The 22950-nt window shown below is 40.0% G+C and overlaps 1 protein-coding gene across 4 annotated transcripts in view; it reads right to left on the reverse strand.

Annotated features, from left to right (window-relative positions):
* Positions 1-4938: 4938 nt before the first annotated feature.
* The window catches only part of MAP2K4 (mitogen-activated protein kinase kinase 4), a 124481-nt gene continuing 106469 nt past the window's right edge, over positions 4939-22950 (reverse strand). For 2 of the 4 annotated variants that reach the window (XM_033184515.1, XM_033184516.1), the window contains 4 exons: positions 22598-22675; positions 18674-18822; positions 8864-8909; positions 4939-7605 (listed from right to left, as the gene is read on the reverse strand). In XM_033184515.1, coding sequence (XP_033040406.1) covers positions 7492-7605; positions 8864-8909; positions 18674-18822; positions 22598-22675 — 387 coding nt within the window. In that variant the 3' untranslated portion in view covers positions 4939-7491. Of the gene's footprint in view, positions 7606-8863; positions 8910-18042; positions 18479-18673; positions 18823-22597; positions 22676-22950 lie in introns of those variants that run through there. The other 2 variants (XM_033184519.1, XM_033184517.1) reach the window with 2 other exon arrangements.

A 22950-nucleotide genomic window follows, 5' to 3' on the forward strand; every position in this document is an offset into this window, starting at 1 on the left:
TGGTAAACCATGAAAGGTTATGAATGGTGCAACAGATGGTATAAAACCACCCAAACCACTCAAACCAGAAAACATCATTCCAGGCTTCTTTACCCCACACTTTTGATTGGGAACCAATAAAGTATCTCGTAAAATTCTCTCTTCTCCATTCCCAATTCTACCACTTTACCTCGCTTAACTTTTTACATTTTTTGCCTAAAATATTACAAGTTTTCTAATTGGTGTCCAAGTCTCCCCACTTCCATTTTAGGCTACATAGTCACTGAAATGAATTGTCTAAAATACACATCAGATCAAACAATCTCCTTGCTTAAAATCCCATATGGCTCACCAGCAATTAAGAGATCAAGTTCAACATTATTGGCACCATGCACTATTTCCTATATGACTGTCTACCTTTTCAGACTCATGCCCTATTCTTTTTTTCACATTTCACAGAAATTATATTTAGATTATTATTTTTTATTTCAATAGGTTTTTGGGGAACAGGTGGTGTTTGGTTACATGAGTAAGTTCTTTAGCGGTGATCTGTGAGATTCTGGTGCACCCATCACCCAAGCAGCGTACACGGTATCCAGTGTGTAGTCTTTTATCCCTCACCCTTCTCCCAACCTTTCCCCTTTCCTCCAAGTCCCCCAAGTCCATTGTATCATTCTTATGTCTTTGCATCCTCACAGCCTAGTTCTCACTTATGAGTGAGAACCTAAGATGTTTGGTTTTCCATTCCTGAGTTACTTCACTTAGAATAATGGTCTCTAATTCCATCCAGGTTGCTGCAAATGCCATTACTTCATTCCTTTTTATGACTGAGTAGTATTCCACAGTATATATACACCACTATTTATTTATCTACTCATTGATTATCATGCCCTATTCTTGATCCTTCTAGATTCCTCCTTGGCTGTGAAATAGTGGGCAAGTTACTAATCACAGTGAGCCCATTTCCTCATCTTTAAGATGAAGATAATACGTCCTATCTATGTGTTCAGCACTAAATAACACTACATCTAAAACCATGAGTTTGGCCTTCATTTTGCGTATTCCAGGGATTCGTTAAGGAATTTAAACAGAAGAACACGATTAGAGAAATACTTCAGAAAGGCTAAGGACAGTAGTGGGGGAGGGTCTGAAGGGAGCAAAACCAGAGGTGAGGAATGAATACAGTGTCAATGGAAACAGGAACAAAAGGAACTAGAGAAAAATTAAGAAACATAATCAAAGAACTTGGTCCCTAATTAGAAGTGGAAGGTGAAAGAGAAAGGACTTATCAGAAAGCATGTTTTAAAGAAAGGCCCTGATACCTTCAGGAACAAAAACTGATCCTAACGAGTTCTTAACATTTTCTGCTTCTGAATGAAACTATTGTTCATGATTTGAAGATGAACTGACTTTCTACAAACAGACAAAAGTGGGTTGAGATCAAGTCTTAGGAACTAAGTAAGAAACTGTGAAATACCATTTAGGATTAAAAGTGAGCAGACGATCATGTAATGTTGCTTCTAATCATGTGCTAAAGGCAATTTTCCAAAGGAAAATGGTTCCAGGGGTTAGAATAAATGTAGCAGGCAGGAGTCATATGTAAGTAACAAGCTTTTGCTTTTAAACCTTGTAATTCATCGTTGTCAAACAGGAAGCACAGTTTCATAAAAATCCTAACAAGCCAGGTGTGGTGGCTCATGCCTGTAATCCCAGCACTTTGGGAGGCCGAGGCAAATGGATCACGTGAGGCCAGGAGTTCGAGACCAGCCTGGCCAACATGGTGAAACCCCATCTCTACTAAAAATACAAAAAATTAGCCAAGAATGGTGGTAGGTGCCTGTAATCCCAGCTACTTAGGAGGCTGAGGCAGAAGAATTGCTTGAACCTGGGAGGCAGAGGCTGCAGTGAGCCAAGATCGTGCCACTGCACTCCAGCCTGGGCAACAGAGCAAGACCCTGTCACACACACAAAAAGAATCCTAATAAGCCATCAAGAGACCTGAGCTCTATATACCCTCTTGATGATACCTTAGGCAAATTAATTATTTAGTACTGTTAACCCATGTGTAGAACTGAAGCAACAAAACACTCTCCCTATCTACCTTAAAGAGTGGTGTTGGCCGGGCGCGGTGGCTCAAGCCTGTAATCCCAGCACTCTGGGAGGCCGAGACGGGTGGATCACGAGGTCAGGAGATCGAGACCATTCTGGCTAACACGGTGAAACCCCGTCTCTACTAAAAAAATACAAAAAACTAGCCGGGTGTGGTGGCGGGCGCCTGTAGTCCCAGCTACTCGGGAGGCTGAGGCAGGAGAATGGCGTAAACCCAGGAGGCGGAGCTTGCAGTGAGCTGAGATCCGGCCACTGCACTCCAGCCTGGGTGACAGAGCCAGACTCCGTCTCAAAAAAAAAAAAAAAAGGAGTGGTGTTCACATTAAATCTGTATAAAAATTAGGAAAACCTGGAGGTCTTAATACACTATTCTTTAGCAAAATGCATATGTAGATAGAAATTTCAAATGCAGACAGAAACTTGATTCATTATACGTAACAATTACTGAATTGTGACTATATGCTATATGGGTTAACAAGTTTTAAATAGCAGGACTACATTTTACATTTAAGACATATAAATACACTTTGGCATATCAGAAAAACAAAACAAAATGTTATCAAAAGCAGATACTGAACCACTATCCTTACGATTTCAAGGTTTGAGATGAGAATTTCTGGATATTCACGTATTGGATAGGAAGAAACAAGAAATAAAGATAACTTCAGTCTGTACTAAATTACCAGAGGACAAGCTGTTTCCCATTCTACAGGTGTTCCTTATATGATGTTGTCTAGTGCCAATTTTCAATGATATGGTTCTTACAGTTCATCCTAAGAGTTATTACTGCTGATTACATTTTCTCTCAACCACTTAATGAGGTACTTAAAACCAAGCCAGTAAAGTTAAGACCAAGCCTTTAGATTATCTGTCCCTCACGTCCCAAGCAGTAAGTCCAGGTGCAATGGATGTGACTGGTGCATACAGCCCTGCACAAGAGATGGAGATACATAATCACTACACACTGCCAGACAAGTAACCAGTGTCCCAAGGGTACTTTTAAGACCTTATGTGTCCTTTCTCTATTCTCCTGCAGCTAAAACAGTTGGATCAAATCAATTAAAGGGAGGCCGAGCATGCTGGCTCTTTGTAATCCCAGCACTTTGGGAGGGCGAGGCAGGTGAATCGCCTGAGGTCAGGAGTTCGAGACCAGCCTGGCCAACACGGTGAAACCACATCTCTACTAAAAATACAAAAAAAAAAAAAAAAATTACCTGGGTGTAGTGGCAGGTGCCTATAATCCCGGCTACTTGGGAGGCTGAGGCAGGAGAATTGCTTGAACCTGGGAGGCGGAGGTTGCAGTGCGCCGAGATTATGCCATTGCACTCCAGCCCGGGCGACAAGAGCAGGACTCCATCTCAAAAAAAAAAAAAAAAAAAAAAAAATTAGCCGGGCATGGTGGTGGGCACCTGTAATCCCAACTACTCGGGAGGCTGAGGCAGAATTGCTTGAACCCGGGAGGCAGAGGTTGCAGAGCCAAGATCGTGCCATTGCATTCCAGCCTGGGCAAAAAGAGCGAAACTCTGTCTCAAAAATTAAAAAATAAATAAATAAACGAAAGGGCACTTTACTCATTCTCAGTGATTGCCACATCCTCATGCTAAGGGAGACGTTCAGTCCATGATACTGAATTCTCAGGTGTTGCACTTAAGAATTACAACCTAGAGTTCCTCTAGTTAATTCTAAGGTAATTACACAGCTGCCTATGTATGGATTACTTTGTAAGCTCCACTGTGGCCCCCAGAACCTCTGCCTTCAACTCATTTCCAAAACAACAAAGCAGGCCCTGGTCAGGTTTATGAACAGTATCCCCAACTATATGCATTCTTCTACTTCTCAACTCCACAACACTTCTTTAATAGCAGTGTTTTTAAATTAATGTAACTTCTTAGTGTACGTGTTATGGCCTTGAATCTGAATCTCAGCTCTGCTCCCTACTGTTATTTGGGCCAGAACTTCACTTCTCCAGACCTTGGTTTTCTTGTATCTAAAAGGGGATACAGCCATTTGATTTTAGTGGGCTGCATTTGGAATCAAATGAGATTAACAAATACAAGGCAGTGTCCTATAAAACACAGAGTGTGTAGTCTATCTCTTATGCCAGTGTTGAAACCCAGTGAGTACCCTTTCCCTTAGCAGCTGAGGCGTAGCTGGAGAGGCCAGAATTTCTGCTTTCACACCCCTCTCAGGGGAATGTTTGATATCACATCTGGCTCTGTAACAGTATCTCAGATTCCGTTTGGAGCAGGCACAAGGGTAAGGTGCTGAATCACCACAATATCAATGAATCTGTTATCCCATCAGTCACTGGTAGGAGGTAGAGTACAGCAGATACATTCAGTGCTGGAGCTGCAAAGTGCTTTTCTCCAACAGTTTCCAGGCTCCCAGGGTTTTTTGTTCACTTCCATTGTCCTCTCATCCATAAACATCCCAGGTTTGACCTCCCAGAGGTCTTTTACCCACAATCTTCCCTACCCTTCTAAGGTAACAGTGAGTGATTCCAACCCAGTAAGTAACCTCACATCTAATGCTCACCTGGCAGCTGTAGCACCAAGAGCCAAGGGCATGGCTGGAAACCATACACGGGGCCCAGATAGACTTACAAGTTGTACCTCTCCACCATGACACAGGTTGAAGAACTGTACCCACTTCCTTTAGCATTAAGAAAGCTGGGGCAGGTCAGGACAACAAAGAAACTCAAGAGACTGTGACGCCTGTTCAAGCAAAGCTGTGCTTAACAGATACATCTGTGGTTTCAAGAAGGATAAGCAAAAAGGGTAGCCATGGGAAGGAAGAAGAAAAAGCAAGCAGCCATAAAACACTTCCAGAAGAAGGTCATTTTCCCCGGTGTGAATTGCACGGATAATTTAATGTAATTTACTTGATTTTCCCCTCTCAGGGTCTGATTTCAGAAAATCAAATTACAAAGTCATCATCACATCCTAGATTTATTACAACTGACCTGCAGGCAAAAGGATAGAACTATTACATAAACACTTCGATTCCACGTATATATCTTAAATAGAGGAGGAATTCAAACAAGAATACAGGATAAAATATTCCAAAGCTCCAAGAAGCAGTTATGTTACTGAGCTCCATTTTTTACAGACAAATAAGGCAATATCCCTGCACATTAGCTTTTTGATAATTTTTATACATTTTTCTATGGTACAAGAGAAAAATAACCAGAGCTCACAATGTACAGTTCTTACACTATTTTCACAGTTTGTGAACACTATACACCCTTTTGTTTTAATAAAGATACATTGTAATAAACTCCTTGCCCTTAAGTTTATAGTTCATAATAATCTATGATTAATACACTAAAATTGCCTTTTTATGTGGACATCCACACAATAGAACGGTCAGATTAGCTCCTGGACAGTCAGAATTGCTTTTATCTCCATTTGCATAACGGCAAAGTGACCCTATGCTGAGCCAGACCGGAAGTTGACAGCAGAGAAACAGATTCCTCTTGAGTTCCCGGGAGCAATGGAGGATGATGGCTTGCTGTGGTCGAAGGGAGACATAAAGCAGTGTCTCTTTTCAGAACAGTGGGAAGTCTAAAGTTTAGGATACCGTGGGGGAGAAGATAGGGAAATGAGGCAAGTAGATCAAAGAGATAATCACTTTCGAATTCTGCAATTTACAGGGATGTGACTTTAAACAGCACCATTCTCCCTTTATTGTTTGATAGTATTTATGACTGTCACTCTGAGAGGAGACATGGCAATACTTGCCACGATTTGGTTCTGCAACGGCATCACCTGCATCTCGGGCCATGGCTGTTTTATATTCCAGTGTGCCTGAACCACTCACCGTGCTGCTTCACTGTCATACAAAGCCTAAGGTTCAGTGCCAGGGAGGCCCAAGCAAAACCTAATGAGAACCTGGCTAATGGGTAAGTGAAGCAGCACAAGATACTTAAATGGCCTCTTGTAACAGTGCTGAGGGTTTTGTTTTGCTTTTTGTATTTTTTCCAGTAGAATTCCAATGCCAAGAAACGGTGGCGGACTAGCACAGGTTCTAGCAGGTGATGAAGGTAAAGGCTGCCATTTCAGATCCTCATCTGGTCCAATGTGTCTCTAGAAAAGATGCCTCTTTATCACCTACCACATCGGCTGGGCCCCACTATTCTTAGCCTTTTAAACACTAGCGCATATGAGAGATTTGGGGCTAAAAATCCTTGGTAAGGAACATCCCTGCTAACTGTAAAGGTTTTTTGATATAGAAAAAAGGCAAAATATTGGATGAAGCGAAAGTCACATAGCGACAATAGACCACAGGGGAAGGGAAAGAGATTCAGAAACTGAAGACCTGGACCAGTGATGGCAAGAAGCAAACAACTGAGATTTGGTCTTTTGCTGCCTACTAGAAATCTTTATCTAATCAATCAAGGCACATTGCTACTAGCTACTTCTCCCTGTTAGTGAGTTATGATGGCTAACGTATCAGGCTTGGGACCAAGGGGAAATATATAGCTGCTACAAGTTGTTCCAGATAAAATACTACAATTAAAAACATCTGTAAACTTTGCCTTCTGTACTGTTTTCTTCTTTCAGTCCTGGTGGTTTGTGGCAGGTGGAACATCAAGTTGGCAGCACACCGAATTCTGAGAATGAAAAATTCTTAGGATCAGCACCTTCTTTGACAAGTGGCAGACTCCTGAGTCTTCCCAATGAAAAGTAGGACTGGTAAAGGAGAAAAGAACACATTCTGTCCTGTCTCAATATTTTAATGTTCACCTCTTTGAACGCAACATGGTTTTTGGTAAAGATAAATTCATTCTAATTTAACATGATATTTCAAACAGGAAATTTGGCTGAGCACATCGATCCCCAAACATCAACTGTGACTGTAAAGCAACAGAATATCACATCAGTAAATCTATTGCACTTGGTGAAGAAAGTAAATTCCTCCTTTGTCTCCCAGCTCCAGAAGGCAATGTGTCTCGTTGGCTGTGCAAGCTCTTCTCACTCAAGCCCGAGTTTCTAAGTTCAGACATAGTACATCCATCACCGTGTCCTTCCAGGATTTGGAAGTCTGACAAAACACCATTCCAGTAGCTGCATCTCCAGGTTTTGAGTCTAGAAATGAATTTAAGATGTGATCTAATCACAGTCAACAACTTGATCGTACTGACTTCCACATTTCATGAATATGTTCGTCACAAAAGAGCAGGATGAGGTCTCTCTGACCAGCACTCACACCGTGTGATCAGTCAGGTATTACAAGGATGCACGTTCTAGGTGACAGGAGTATACAGACATGATGGAAACGAACACCAATCTTATTGCACATGGTGTCTGGGCGAGCAATAAAAACACTGTGATACGGGATGAAAACTCTTTACGTCTTGCTTCCTCTCAGCCCTTTTTTCTAGAGTCTGACGTAGCAGCGATATCAATCGACATACATGGGAGAGCTGGGAGTAGCTGGCATTTGATCCAGGATTTTACAAACATAGCATGCGACCTCAACGGCACGTTCTTCATACATCAAAATAAAGGGATGTTTCTGTAAGAAAATTGAAAACAAAAAAGTCAAAAGTTTGTATGACAGCCCAAACTGAACATTTTCCAATTTCTATAGAACACAGAACTCCAGGCTCCCAACCACACACAGCTGTGAAATACTGCAACACCACAAGTTCAGAGAGGTGAGTACAGCCTTTACTCCATGCAGATATGCTAATGGGCATGGGCATGCCTAGAGAGGATATGTGGTAACGAACTGAAGGTGCCACCTTGGCAGCGAGGTCTGGAAACTTATCTGTATACCACGGAGTGTTTGTTGAGGGAGACAGCTAAGTTGTTACTCAGCACAAAACACAGCTGGAGTCTCCACCACACCATCTAAGAGCTAAGAAGAATGACGCAAATACCAGTTGCTATTCCTCTTGGGACACCAGTATAAATCTCAACCTCCATTTCCCCCATATACAACAGGAGGACCTTTTTACAAAAAGGTCGCAATCCTTTTGACCTCTTCTTTTGACCTTTTAACAAAAAGGCTGTAATCCTTTTGACCAAAAGAGGTCTAAGAAAAATTTGCCCCAGGAGCTTCTTCCCTGTACTCTCCAGAGCCAGGGCCCCAGCATCTGCTTCACCTTTTAAACTCCATCTCTATCAGCAGTTTTCTTTTACAGCCTAAGTACGTTGACTGGATGTTTTTACAGTCATTGGTGGACTGCAATATCGTAAGTTTGTCAAAATATCCTTGGAGAGTTAATAGTTAAATGTGACAAACAAATGGATCTTTTCTTAAAATATTCCCACATTATTAGATCACAATACTTTCTCCACTGCCCAACCAATGCCACACCCAGTAGACTGCTTAAAACACCCAAGTTCCATGGGATGAATGAGAACTTTCAAAGAAATGGGAATATGCCGTATGATATAAATTTGTGTGAGTTTTTATAAGGGCAGAATAAACACAAACTTTTCACTAATTTTTTTCTTATGGCTGCATCACATAGACTATGCAATGGAAAATGGCTTCTTAAAGTGAAAGTCAGAATTCTTTGGGGGTAATTTTTATAACATGTTAAGACCAAAATTTTCCATGAGAATTTAGCTAGCATTAGTAGAAAAATTATAACTACAAATTTTCTCTTTCCAAATATTTGTTTAAAAACATTAACAAAAAAACACTCAATAAAGTTGAGATGTTTGTTTATGACCGAGAGGCCCACTGCTTGCTTAGTGAACCAGCACGTTAAGAGAGTTCCGGGCTGAGGAGGTACCTACAATCCCCACAGTCCCACACTCACCAGAAGCTCTTTATACTTTGGCCTTTTGGATTCATCCTTCGTAAGGCTAAAACAACAGAAAAATAACATTATTAAAATGTAGATTCATTTGCCTAAGTATTTTTCTTTTCACAGATGAAATATTACAAAGGATGAAATAGTTCTTTCCTTCAGATCCAAAGTAACAAACAATGCAGACAGCCTGCTAGACACAGTAAAGCACATACAAAAATTATGACAGTCTATAATCTGAAGATTTATCTCTAGGATAGTCAGTGTAGGATGATTAAAAATTAGAAAAATATTAATTCTTGAAAATTGACTCAATTATGGCATAGCTACACAATACTACAGTTAAATATATAAATGTACAAGTATAAAATTATTTGTGTACATATATGCTTTTCTAAATGTAAATAAATAAGTAGACAAGTATTTATGCAGAGACTACCAAAGAGAAACCAGCAATCAAGTAATTCTGGGAGATAAATTACATATACATTTTAATCAATTTATCCTTAAGTTTTAAAAAGTTTATACTCTATCTCCATATGTTCTTTGGTCCAAAAGTCTAAAACAAGGCCACTTCACTAAAGACTACATCAGTATACACAAATCTCTGCCCTGTTGACATTTTCTCCTTGTCTCCTTGAATCCTACCTTGCCTAATTAATGCTGCCAAAAGTATTTTCATTTTGTTTATATTTACTTCATCTATCTTGGCCCATATCTTCATCACCATTCCCTTCCAACCTCAATATTTTACTATCAAACATGAATTTGGGTAACATAGTTCACCTCTTTCTAAACTCATTGCTGTGTTCCGTATCCCACTTTCTGTAATGGATACTGCAATGTGCTATGTAGATTCCCTCTTTCAGGAGGAAGGACTTATTCTTCCACTGCAGGGCATGCTGCCAGCTGACAACCCTTTGCTATCGGCCTCTTCAGAATTACCACAGCTAAAGAGAGCCACCTTAGCCCTCCTGGGACAGTCCGTCTCTAATGACTGATCCACAAAAGTGTATAAAACTCCAAGGTCCTCATTCCAAGGTGGGTCAATACTAAAGGCCCTCCCAGCTTCACAGATTCCCAAAGAGTTGCCTGAGGCCTTCACTGACACGGCTCAGCTGCTTCTGCTCAATCTCATTTCCTTCTCATTGCTAGTGTTGATCCCAAGATCACTACCTAGTCAACATCCTACCCTCTTATCTCTGTCTCAAAAGCCTGCTTTCCAGGTATCCAACTCGTGACATCCTTCTTCTGGGTTAACTTTTCTTCTTGGTCAAGTACAGTTGGCCCTTGAGCAACACAGATTTGAACTGTACAAATCCACTTATATGTGGATTTTTCTTCTGCCTCTGCCACCCGAGATAGCAAGACGAACTCCTCCTCCTCCTCAGTCTATTCGATGTGAAGACAAAGATGAAGATCTTTATGACAATCCACTTTCACTTACTGAATAGTGTATTTTCTCTTCCTTATGATTTTCTTAATAATCTTTTCTTTTCTCTAGCTTACTTCATTGTAATAATGCAGTATATAATACATATACAAAACGTTATGTTAATTGACTATGTTATCAGCAGGGCTTCTGGTTGGCAGCAGGCTATTTGTTAGTAGTCAAGTTTTGGGGTAATCAAAAGTTATATGCAGATTTTTGACTGAACAGGGGGTCAGCATCCCTAACCTCCATACCATTCAAGGATCAAAACAGCCTATGAATTGTAAGCTCACAGTCTTCCCATTCCTAAAACTGTCTGTATTTCTTCCTCATTGTGAATATTTGAGTGCCTGAGTATAAAACTTTAGGACCAGGTTGACAATTATTTTCCCTCAGCACTCTGGTGCTGTGACTCCACTTTTTCCTGCTACTATTGTGGCTGGAACAAATCTGCTGTCAGTTTATCAATCCTTAACAGATAATCTGTTTTCTCTTCCTGATATTGTTTGGTAATTTTGCTTCAATGCATAAATGATGATAAATAAAGGTATAAGTTTATATACCTTATACCTTTGTTTATACCTTTTTCATCATTTATGCATTGAAGAAAAATTGCACAATATCAATTAAAATTTACCTTTTAAATTTATATTTAAATTTCTTTAAGCTTTTACCTTTGTTTATCCTACATGATAAACAGACTTCACTTTCAATCTGAAAACCTATACTAAATCAGTTCTCAAATGTTTTCTTTCCCCTATGATCTCTGTAAACATTGCTTCTCCACTTTCAGAGTTGCCTTCTCTATTTCCATTACATGCATCTTAGAACCTCTTACTCAGTATTCTATTCCGATTCTTTACTGCTTTTCATATAATCGGTGTTATGCTGGGGGAACTTCTCAGCTCCATTTTTTATTTCTCTAATTTTGCCTTCAATTATTTCCAGTCTAGAGTACATCAAGTCTGTTGTGTCTTTCATATCAACAGCTATGATTTTTCCATTTCCAAGACTTCTATTTCCAACTGCTTCATTTGTTTCTTCCTCAGTTTTAATTGAATTTATACCTTTATTTCCTTGGGCATCCTAAATATACTGATTTTCTTTTACAGCATATTTCAGACAATTCCAGAAATCTATTTCAACTTAAGTTTCTGTTCCATTTCGTTAAATGCTTTCTTAGCATTATCCTTCAGTATTTAGGAATTTTGATTTGCAGACTCATTTTGAAATAACATGCTTACCCTCCACGCATATCCATTCATTTGTTCAACAAATGTCTGAGTGCCCTACTGATCACTATGAACTGAACTGGGAGCCAGGGATACACATATAGAGCAGTTTTACAGTTGCCTCTATTTCACAGGCCACCAGTATTGAACAGGGTCCTGTAATGGACCTTTCAAGTTCCACTCCTATGTTGGTATTAGGACAATTACAGTTCCAGTCCTCTGGCTGCAAAATCGGTATCTAAAGCCTTGTCATTGTGTAGTACCATAGCTTGCTTAAAGCTGTGGCCCAGGAAGTAACTGAAATCATTTTTTTCATTTTCCAGAATGAAAAATGACCTGGGATACAGCAAGCCCATGGCTTCAGATCTACACAGCATTTTGTAAGTATTTTTGTTGCATTTTTCACCCACATAGATATTTGCCTTCTTTGTAAAGCTGCCATACCTTTCTGGTTTTGTGTTTTTCTATTTCATCTCCTGGAGCAGAAAATTATGTCAGTGTATAAACTTATGATGCTATTTGGGTGGAAATCTTAAACTATTAACATTGACTGTCTTCTGTTTCTAAATTACAGCTGACATTAATCATCTGTTATCAATAATTATATTAGCTCCCCTTAGACTAATAAGGTAGCCATTAGCAAAATTAATTCCAATAAAATATGTATTTCCTTAGTTACATTAGCCACATTTCAAGTGCTAGCAGCTACCACACTAGACAGAGCAGAATACAGGACATTTCCATCATCTCAAACAGTTCTCTACTGGGAGAGCTTCAGCTCTATCTTCTAGCTCATTAATCGCTCTTCAACGATATCTAATCTGTTGAATCCAGCTATTGTTTTAATTTATGCTTTTTATTTCTAGAAGTTCTATTTGGTTCTTTATAAATGTGTTCCCTGCTTATATTTCTCAGCTGCCTCTTTGTTTTTCTTTAAACTTATATATTTTTTGTTTCCTTTCATTCCAATATTTGAAGTCTTTGCAGATCTATTCCTACTATCCATTGTTTCTGATTCTCATTTCTTTTGTGAGTGTTGAAATTTTTTTGTGGACTACATATTCCACTTAACTTCATTTTTCGGAATCATTTAGTCCTAGGCTGAATGATTTGCTTTTGCTTCTGCCCATCAACTGGGGGCAAGAGGAGGGTATCTTTCCAACCAGGGACTTTGAAAAGTAATTTTTCTTAAAATTAAATTCTCTAAGTATTTTTACCATATACAATATGAATTTAGACAGCAAATCTACATTTGCTTGGGTTATCATAATTTACTTTGACTCTTCCTTCTCTCCCATAATTTCCCTCCCTGAATTTCAGTCAATTTCAGAGCTCCATGGAGTCCTCGTTTTGCACCAACTCTTTTACATTTTAAAAGGGACTTTAGGTGGGGCACGGTGGTTCATCCCTGTAATGCCAGAACTTTGGGAGGCTGAGGCAGGCGGATCACCTGAGGTCAGGAGTTCAAGACTAGCCTGGCCAATGTGGCGAAACTCTGTCTGTACTAAAAATACAAAAATTAGCTGGGCATGGTGTAGTGCCTGTAGTCCCAGTTACTCAGGAGGCTGACGCAGGAGAATTGCTTGAACCTGGGAGGTGAAGACTGCAGTGAGCCAAGATCATGCCACTGCACTCCAGCCTGGGCGATGGAGCCAGACTCTGTCCTAAATAAATAAACGGCACTTTAAAATGCTTATCCAGGCCAGGTACACTGATTCACGCCTGTAATCCCAATACTCCAGGAGGCCGAGGCAGGAGGATCGCGTAAGCCTAGGAGTTTAAGACCAACCCAGTAATACAGTGAAATACAGTCTCTACAAAATTTGTTTTAAGAAATTAGCCAGGTGGGCCAGGCGCAGTGGCTCACGCCTGTAATCCCAGCACTTTGGGAGGCCGAGGTGGGTGGATCACCTGAGGTCGGGAGCTGACCAACCTGACCAACATGGAGAAACCCCAACTCTACTAAAAATACAAAATTAGCCAGGTGTGGTGGTGCATGCCTGTAATTCAGCTACTCGGAGGCTAAGGCAGGAGAATCGCTTGAAAACGAGAGGTGGAGGTTGCGGTGAGCCGAGATCGTGCCATTGCACTCCAGCCTGGGCAACAAGAGCAAGACTCTGTCTCAAAAAAAAAAAAAAAAAATTAGCCAGATGTAATGGCACATTGCTGTAGTCCCAGCTACTTGGGGGTCTGAGATGGGAGGATCGCTTAAGCCTGGGAAGTTGAGGTTGCAGTAAGCTGCGATCATGCCACTGCACTCCAATCTGGGTCATAGTTTAAAATGTGGGCTGAGATCTGAGGAGAGCAAAATCACTTGGTGACCACTGAACAGGGCCCAGAGACAAAAACTCCTTATCTGAGGAATTTAGAAGGGAGCAAAAACCACCTGATGACTATCAAACAGGCAATCTGGAGGCAAAATTCCTTATCTGGGGAAAATTAGAAGTAATTAGACTTCCCAGCCTGGCGCAGTGGCTCATGCCTGTAATCCCAGCACTTTGGGAGGCCGAGACAGGTGGATTACTTGAGGTCAGCAGTTCAAGACCAGCCTGGCCAACGTGGTGAAACCCCGTCTCTATTAAATATACAAAAATTAGCCAGGCATGGTGGCGTGTGCCTGTAGTCCCAGCTACTTGGGAGGCTGAGGCAGGAGAACAGCTTGAACCTGTGAGGTGGAGGTTGCAGTGAGCTGAGATCGTGCCACTGTACTCCCACCCAGGCGACAGAGCGAGATTCCATATGAAAAACAAACAAAAAAACAAAAAGTAATTAGACTTCCCTATTATCTAAAGCAGGCATTGGTTTCAGATTTTTCCCCCCAAAAAACTTGATAAGTAACTAGAATTTCTATACATCTTCAGAACGCCATGTCAAAATTCACCATGCAACACTTGCTGACTTTAAGGAAAAAAATTACTACAAATGTAATCATTTATTGTGACCTACATGGATAATATGGTCCAAATATTTATGGACCTCAAGCTTTAAGGTCCATAAATACCGCTAAGGAAAAATCCACTGTGGCATGCTCAGTGCCCCGCTGCACTCTTCTACAGCATGCTTTCTTTCTAATAAACTTTCCTTTTTCAAACCTATACTGTTGTCTGTAAATTCTTTTTATCAACCCATGAGTCAACCATTTCCCAATGCCGGGGGCTCAGACACCTCAGCCAGCAAGGTCTTCCTTTTGAACCAGAAGTCTTATCCTTTTTTTTATCTTAGGAAAACTTTTAATTGAAGCAGACATACAGAAAACACAACTCCTAAGTGCAGAACTAAAATAAAAGTAACAATACTCTGACTTCCAATATCTTATATTGTTTGCTTTTACCTTTCATATAGAAATAGAACCATACATGCTGCTTTCCGTCTTACTTCTTTCACTCAACATCATTCGTGAGATTTACTAAGTTGCTGAGTGAAGCAATGGTTCTGTCTTCTCGATGTTATATACCGCTGTATACATAATGCTACAACTTACTATCTGTTCTACTGTAGAAACAGTTTCCAATAGTAGGTTATAAATGTGCTTTTCTGGACATTCTTATATATGTCTTTTAGTGTATTTATCTCCACACTTTTGTTGGGTATATAGTTAGAACTTGAATTGCTGAACCATGGTGTATACATCAACCATATTAGATCAGCTATACTGGATTATTGCTTGTTTTTCAAAGGAACTGTACTCATTTATACTCCTACAAGTTATGTATGAGACTTTCAGTTGCTTCAGATCCTCACCAATACTTGCTACTGTCAGTATTTTAAACTGTGGTCATTCTGGTGATTATAGTGGTATTTCTTTGTAGTTTTGACCTGCATTTCCCCTGATTACTAATAATGCAGAATGAAGCCAGTACACTGAATATGTTTACTGGCCTCTTGAATATTATCTTTTAAGTGCCTTTCAAGTATTTTGTTATTTTTGGTTGCTATTTTTCGTGTGTTCTACATTTTTAAGTATTCTTTACATATTCTGTGTGTAAGTCCTTTGTCGAATACAGGTATGAAAAATAACTCCTCCTACTGTGTGGCTTGGCATGTCATTCAGTGCTGTGTTTTTAATCAGTGGGAAGTTCTTAATTTTAATGAAATCCAATTTTATCCATCTTTCTCTACATTCTGTTTCAGAAATCTTTACCCAAACGTAATGAAAATATTCTCCCGGCCGGGCGCGGTGGCTCAAGCCTGTAATCCCAGCACTTTGGGAGGCCGAGACGGGCGGATCACGAGGTCAGGAGATCGAGACCATCCTGGCTAATACGGTGAAACCCCGTCTCTACTAAAAAATACAAAAAACTAGCCGGGCGACGAGGCGGGCGCCTGTAGTCCCAGCTACTTGGGAGGCTGAGACAGGAGAATGGCGTGAACCCGGGAGGCGGAGCTTGCAGTGAGCTGAGAGCCGGCCACTGCACTCCAGCCTGGGCGGCAGAGCAAGACTCCGTCTCAAAAAAAAAAAAAAAAGAAAATATTCTCCCATATTATCCTCTATGTGCTTTTAATTTACATAACTGAAGAAATTCAGTTTGGCAGAAACCATTCAAGGAGAGGGAAGTCATAAGAAATCTGGCCAGAGCGAGCCAGGCGCAGTGGCTCATGTCTGTAATCCTAGCACTCTGGGAGGTCAAGGTGGGTGGATCACGAGGTCAGAAGTTCGAGACCAGCCTAGCCAACATGGTGAAAACCATCTCTACTAAAAAAAAAAATAATAATAATAATACAAAAAATTAGCCGGGTGTGGTGGCAGGTGCCTGCAATCCCAGCAGTACTCAGGTGACTGAGGCAGGAGAATCGCTTGAACTCGGGAGGTGGAGGTTGCAGTAAGCCGAGACCACGTCATAACACTCCACACTCCAACCTAGGTAACTGAGTGAGACTCCATCTCAGAAAAAAATAAAAAAAAGAAAGAAATGTGGCCAGAGCAATAAACTTAAGTCCAGATCATTATGGGTTCTGAAAGCCTAAATTAATTAATTTTAAGGACAAGACGAAGTTTCTAGAATAATATTTCTCAATTTTTTTTCATTACTTATCCTCCCCATCATGAAATTTAAATACAACAGATATAGTGCATATCTGTTCATATTCTATGGCCCTTTGGAGGACTAAAAACCATTATACAATCCAAGATTTTCATTTCTCCAAAATCCATTTTTGCCTCCTTAGGGTCAATGTCACCCTGTTAAGAATGCATACTTTAGACAGAGAAGTAACATGATCAGATATACATCATAAAAAATGCAACTCTAATAAAAAGGGGAATAATTTGGAATAAGGCAATACTGGATTATAAGAAAATCAATATTGGATTATGAGAAATCTGAATGATCCAGGTCAGAGATTACAGGCGTCCAAGACAAGGAGTGGCAGAAAGAATGGAGAAATATGGAGAGCTAATATGAGCATATTATAAACATAAGTATCCTTCAATGTAGACTTTAACGATTTGCAATGACATGGAACTATGAACCTACTCAGGGAAAACAATGAGACTCTAATGTCTAAAACTGTCACTCTACTATGGCATCAAGGGAAACAGAAACAAACATGTACAAGTACCAACAGATACAGAACAAAACCAATAAAGATATCAAGGAATTAAAAAGAAAGCAACCATGATGGAAGGTTCACAGGTGATCATTTTAGATATTATACTCTATGACTTATACAGATTCTTTTAAGCAAATATTTCATAAAAATGAAATACATGGCCGGGCGCGGTGGCTCAAGCCTGTAATCCCAGCACTTTGGGAGGCCGAGACGGGCGGATCACAAGGTCAGGAGATGGAGACCATCCTGGCTAACACGGTGAAACCCGTCTCTACTAAAAATACAAAAACTAGCAGGGCGAAGTGGCGGGCGCCTGTAGTCCCAGCTACTCGGGAGGCTGAGGCAGGAGAATGGCGTAAACCCGGGAGGCGGAGCTTGCAGTGAGCTGAGATCCGGCCACTGCACTCCAGCCCCGACGACAGAGTGAGACTCTGCCTCAAAAAAAAAAAAAAAAAAAAAAAAAGAAATACATAAAATGATCACATTTATGCAATTATAAACTATCCATATTGTGTGCAAATTAATAAAGTATTGATTGTTTTTTAAAAGGAGGAAGCAGCCAATTTGAGTCATCCTTATGTCCTTCTTCTACCTAGAAAATCTTGAAGTATTTCTCTCCCCTCTGAAAAATCAACACAAAAGTAGAATTTGGTTACAGAAGATGAAAGACTTAAAAACTATAGTCAAACAAATATTTTTAAATTTTTCATACAGAGGAGGGCAATGTTAGACCCTAATATAAGTCTATAAGACCTAAAATAAGTAGAGAGAAATCGCATTCTTGGCAGAAAAAAATTATGAGAAACAAAAAGGTATTTTCAGGAATAAACAGAAGATACACAAAATGCTCTGAGGCTTTTTGTTCACAGCATGTCTTACATTTAAATCATGTTGGATAAACAAAATAAATGTCAAAATATTCAAATGATAACACAAAAATATTTTATTTAAAATAAAAACCGAAACAGTATAAAAAGCATGATTATATTACTTCCATATATGCATATGTTTATTCTTACGTGCTGCACATACACAAACACACAACAAACTATTAGGTGGACAAACAACAACAGGTGTGGGGTTCACACCTTCCTTGGAGTAAGGTTTCAGAGAGCAAAGATATATAGTTCTACCAACTACACTTTGCGTGTGGATGTGACCCTACTACATAAACCCAACTGTTTTCTATGTTATGTCAGAACAGAGATCCAACCCTGAAAGTCTGATCTGGCAAGGTCTTGATTCAGTAAATGCTTCCAGGTGATTTTGGTGCAACTGCATTGTGAGAACCACATTAGAGTAAGATGGTCAGTCTCACCTAGAAGTTTAACCTGGTATTTCTTGTACCAGGGTACTGGAAGTCTGGAGACAGCAGCTTCTCCACCACTCATGGCTGTTTTTCACCAATACCTGAGTAGCAGAATAAGAAGGTGATGCCTCTCCCAGCTAGCTGTAACCTTCCATACAGCCACAGTGATCCAGAGTCCCAGCTTAAAAAGCATGGTGATGTGACCAAGGGTCCCCTTCCTCCATGTGCTGCTAAGACCAAGTAAATCTTACTATTCTCACCATGCATGTCCGACCATTCATAAATCAGGTACTCACCACAAGTTGACAAAGTTGATGAAACTTGGGGAGAATTCCCTTTCCTCAGAATTACTCAGCTGCGGAGGATCTCCTTTCACGACTTGTGTTAGTTGATCAAATACACTATTCCACTTTGGATAAGGAAATCGGCCTGTGGCCAACTCATACTAAAGAGAACAAAGAGGAAAGAGCAAAATACACTAGGCATTATTTACTACTCTCCACTGGAATGGCCACAAAAAAATCTAAACTACAAGCAATACTCTTGTAAAGCCTTGAAGTAAACACAGGTTAGTTTGGGAAGGAATCTTTAGAATCATAAAGGCTAAGTAGAAGTTATATTTAGAAATCAAGACCATATAAAGAATTCTGAATTAACCAAATTCAAGGACTTGGAATACATGGGAACATGAAACTTAAGCCTAGACAATGTCCCTACAATGCATGCTCCAGGGCAGCCTCTGGTTCTGACTTCTTTAGAAAGTCTGGAAGACTGGTTTTAGAACTATTTTAGTATAGAATATGCACAATTTTTAGCCATCTTAGAGAGGAAGGCCTTGGTCCAGAATAGTGGTTAGATTCCTTTTTAAGGCAAAAGAACATCCAACAAACAAAAGCCCAATCTGAGCTTGGAGGAAACAATGTGCAAATCCTGCTCTACAGCTATTCTGTAGTTACTGCAATTTCAACCATAACCAAATTTTACAAGTAGTGAAGAAATCAAGTCAGGGTCAAACCCTGCACCCTGAAGCCCCAATAAAGGGCTCTGGACAGTACTTCTAAGCCACACCAGAAGACAGCTGAAGAGTCTTACGTATGTCCCAATCCCATCAAGGGTCAAAAATATTCTCTAATAACCAGTGAATCATATTCTCATCTATCTCCCTTTCTGCACTGAAAAATAATGAAAACGTACAAATTAGGCCGGGCACGGTGGCTCACGCCTGTAATCCCAGCACTTTGGGAGGCCGAGGCGGGTGGATCATGAGGTCAGGAGATCGAGACCATCCTGGCTAACACAGTGAAACCCCATCTCTACTAAAAATACAGAAAAAAAAAAAAAAATTAGCCGGGCGTGGTGGTGGGCGCCTGCAGTCCCAGCTACTCTGGACACTGAGACAGGAGAATGGCATGAACCTGGGAGGCGGAGCTTGCAGTGAGCCGAGATCATGCCACTGCACTCCAGCCTGGGCGACAGAGCGAGACTCTGTCTCAAAAACAAACAAACAAACAAAAAAACACTACAAATTTTGTTTTTTCCAAGAAATGTATCTAAATCTGCACCATTGCATAATGAATCCCATTTTACATGCACTGACAGGGGACTGATACATGAGGATGAGGCTCCAAACATATTACAGAGGAGATGGCATACAGGAAAAGAGAGAGAACTCTCAGAACACTGATTCCGTTTCTTTCCTAAAAGATGCCTCTGTCAGCTCACTGTTGTTTCTAATTACACACACGTGTGTACAAAAGTAAGCAGGCATTCATGCATACACACACAGAAAAATGTATTCCTTTAGCTGAGGTTTCTTTCTGTTAAAATTATAAATGCTTTTCAAGATGTAAACCTTCCTGGTTATTCACAGAATTAGGAATAACTTCATTAGATTCCTTCCTGTGACTTAATAATAGAAAGAAAAATTGGCTGCATATCATAAAATAAAGGACTTAGGATCTTAGAAATTAATTTCATACATTTCATAATTTTTATAAGATTATCCTTATGAAAAACAAATTATGAACCAACTGTAAGTACAGAATACCTTTCAAACAATAAGGTTTAGCTAAAAGTACTTAAACTTGCTAAAAAATTTTGTTAAAACCTTTCACAAAACAAAATTTTCTTTCTGTAAGAAAGTATATACTTGCTTTTAAAACGTAATTGCTTAGTCATAGATAAGTATTTCTGAATTGTAAATATCCTGTATATGCAAATAGTTGCCTCAGCTGGAAGCTCTAGGTCTTGCTGCAGTCTTTGGGACCAGCTGCCAAACCTAAAAGATGCCCAAGATCCATGTTCTCTCCTGTCTAAAGAAGAAAGAATCTCTTCTTTAGCTGGTTGGCTTCACAATGAGAAAAGATTCCAGAAGGTATTTCCTATATTTGGTCACAAAGTAAAGTAAACGAAGTCCTCTGCAGAAGTGAGCTGTCAGCCTTCAACTCTCTATACAAAGAATTCTCTAGGCCTGGCAATATGATTCATCAAGAATAACTAACAAGGGTATGTGTTTCTGATGACAGAGAAGATTCTAGAAACATATAACACCAATGAACACATGAAGATTATTTAATAAGCTACAAAAAAAGCTCATTGCTCTGAACCTGTGTATTTCTGGGCTACAGAGTCTTAGGTAGTAAAAACTGAAAATGGGAGAAAATGAAAGAATAGGATTGGCCTGCCTACCTACAGGATAGCCTCATCTAGGGATACAAAATTCACCTTCAATGTAGAAGCAGCTAAAGAAGCTACCCCAAATCAGAAAAACCCAGCAAGTCCTCGTAGAACAGCAAGCACAAGAAAACAAACGTAAGACTTCAAAACAAAATTTGGTGAAAAGGAAATGAGCAAAGATACTGCTAGAGACTGAATGTTCGTGTGTCCCCACCCCCCAACAAATTCATATGTTGAAGCCTAATCCCTAATGTGATGGTATTTGGTGGTGGATCTTTGGGAAGTGATGGGGTCACGAGGGTGGAACCCTCATGAATCTAATTAGTGCCCCTGTAAGAAAGACCCCAGATAGCTCTCTTGCCCCTTCTACCATGTGAGACCACAACCAGATGGCTGTTTATGAACCAGGAAGCAAGCCCTCACTAGCCACCAAATCTGTCAGTGCCTTGATCTTGGACTTTCCAGCCTCCGAAACTGTGAGAAATTTCTGTTCTTGATAAGATTATAGCCCAGAGGTCAGCACTTGGTTACAGCAGCCTGAACTGATACAGATATTTTAAACGAAACCAAAATTTCAACAGAGTCCATAGGTAAGAAAGAAGAGTTTATATAATTGCGCTTGCTTGCTGCAAATTAAGTAGTTTTCTTATTAGTCTTTCTCAGTGTTGTTCTAAGGTAGAACTTTCATTTAGAATTATCACCTAGGTAGTTCTTGTCTGATATGGTTTGGCTCTGTGTCCCCGCCCAAATTTCATGTCGAATTGTAATCCCTACGTGTTGAAGGAGCGGCCTGGTGGGAGGTGACTGGGTCATGAGGGTGGTTTCTAATGCACCATCCCCCTAGTGCTGACTCATGATAGAGTTCTCATGAGACCTGGTTGTTTAAAAGCGTCTGGCACCTTCCCCTTCGCTTTCTCGCTCCCCTGCTCCTGTATGACCTGCGTAACTGTGAGGCAATTAAACCTCTCTTCTTCATAAATTACCCAGTCTCATGTAATTCTTTTACAGTAGTGTGAGAATGGACTAACATACTGTCCCTCAAAAACTGAATTACTTTCAGCTCATTTACTTGTAATTTTTCTATTCAGTAAATAGAAAATTCCAAGTAGAAACTATTTTCCACATATAAAAATATATATAATTAATATACGCACTATATACAGTACTACTGGACATCCTACACCTTGCCTGAAAAGGGAGAAGCCGATGTGCCTTCATCAAAGAATTGACGGCAGGTAAGCTGGCTTCTCCTTTTCCAATTCTTAGTGCAGTTGCAGATAATAGTTGACTCCTATTATCTGTGGCCAAGAGATCCAGCTAAAACATTAAAGGGCTCTAGACACTTCACATAACTTCAAGGGAAATAATCAAGTCTGATTTGATTTTTAAGGTAAATAAATACATTTTTTTTCCCAGCAACTTAAAATCATAGTATCTGTGATTATAGTTCTTAATGAGGGGGGAATGTCTCATTAAGTTTTCTTTCACTTCTAAATTTCTTATTGTTACACTACTGTGGCAAGGTTGAATCAGCACAAACATACCAATGTGATCCCCAAACTCCAGACATCAGAGCGGACATCATATCCTTGTCGTGATGCGCTTGGGTCTATTCTTTCAGGCTGGAACATAAAGACAAGCGTTAAGTTATTAATTGCCTTACTTTCAAGGAATAAGCAAATGGAAGCAACAGCTGGGTAGATAGCCAAAATGCCAGTATATTCCTAGAGAAATCCATGTCTAGGGTCAGACTGGAAGTAATAGGAAGTCATCATTATCATAAAAACAACAACAAAAAACTTAACGGCTACTTCCATAAAGAGAACACCAAGCAATTCATTTAACTATTCCCCCCAGAGACTCAAAAGCATTTACAAAGCTGAAGCTGAGGGAAGAG

Source organism: Trachypithecus francoisi, unplaced genomic scaffold (assembly GCF_009764315.1).
Source record: "Trachypithecus francoisi isolate TF-2019V2 unplaced genomic scaffold, Tfra_2.0 Lachesis_group20, whole genome shotgun sequence".
NCBI classification, from domain to species: domain Eukaryota; kingdom Metazoa; phylum Chordata; class Mammalia; order Primates; family Cercopithecidae; genus Trachypithecus; species Trachypithecus francoisi.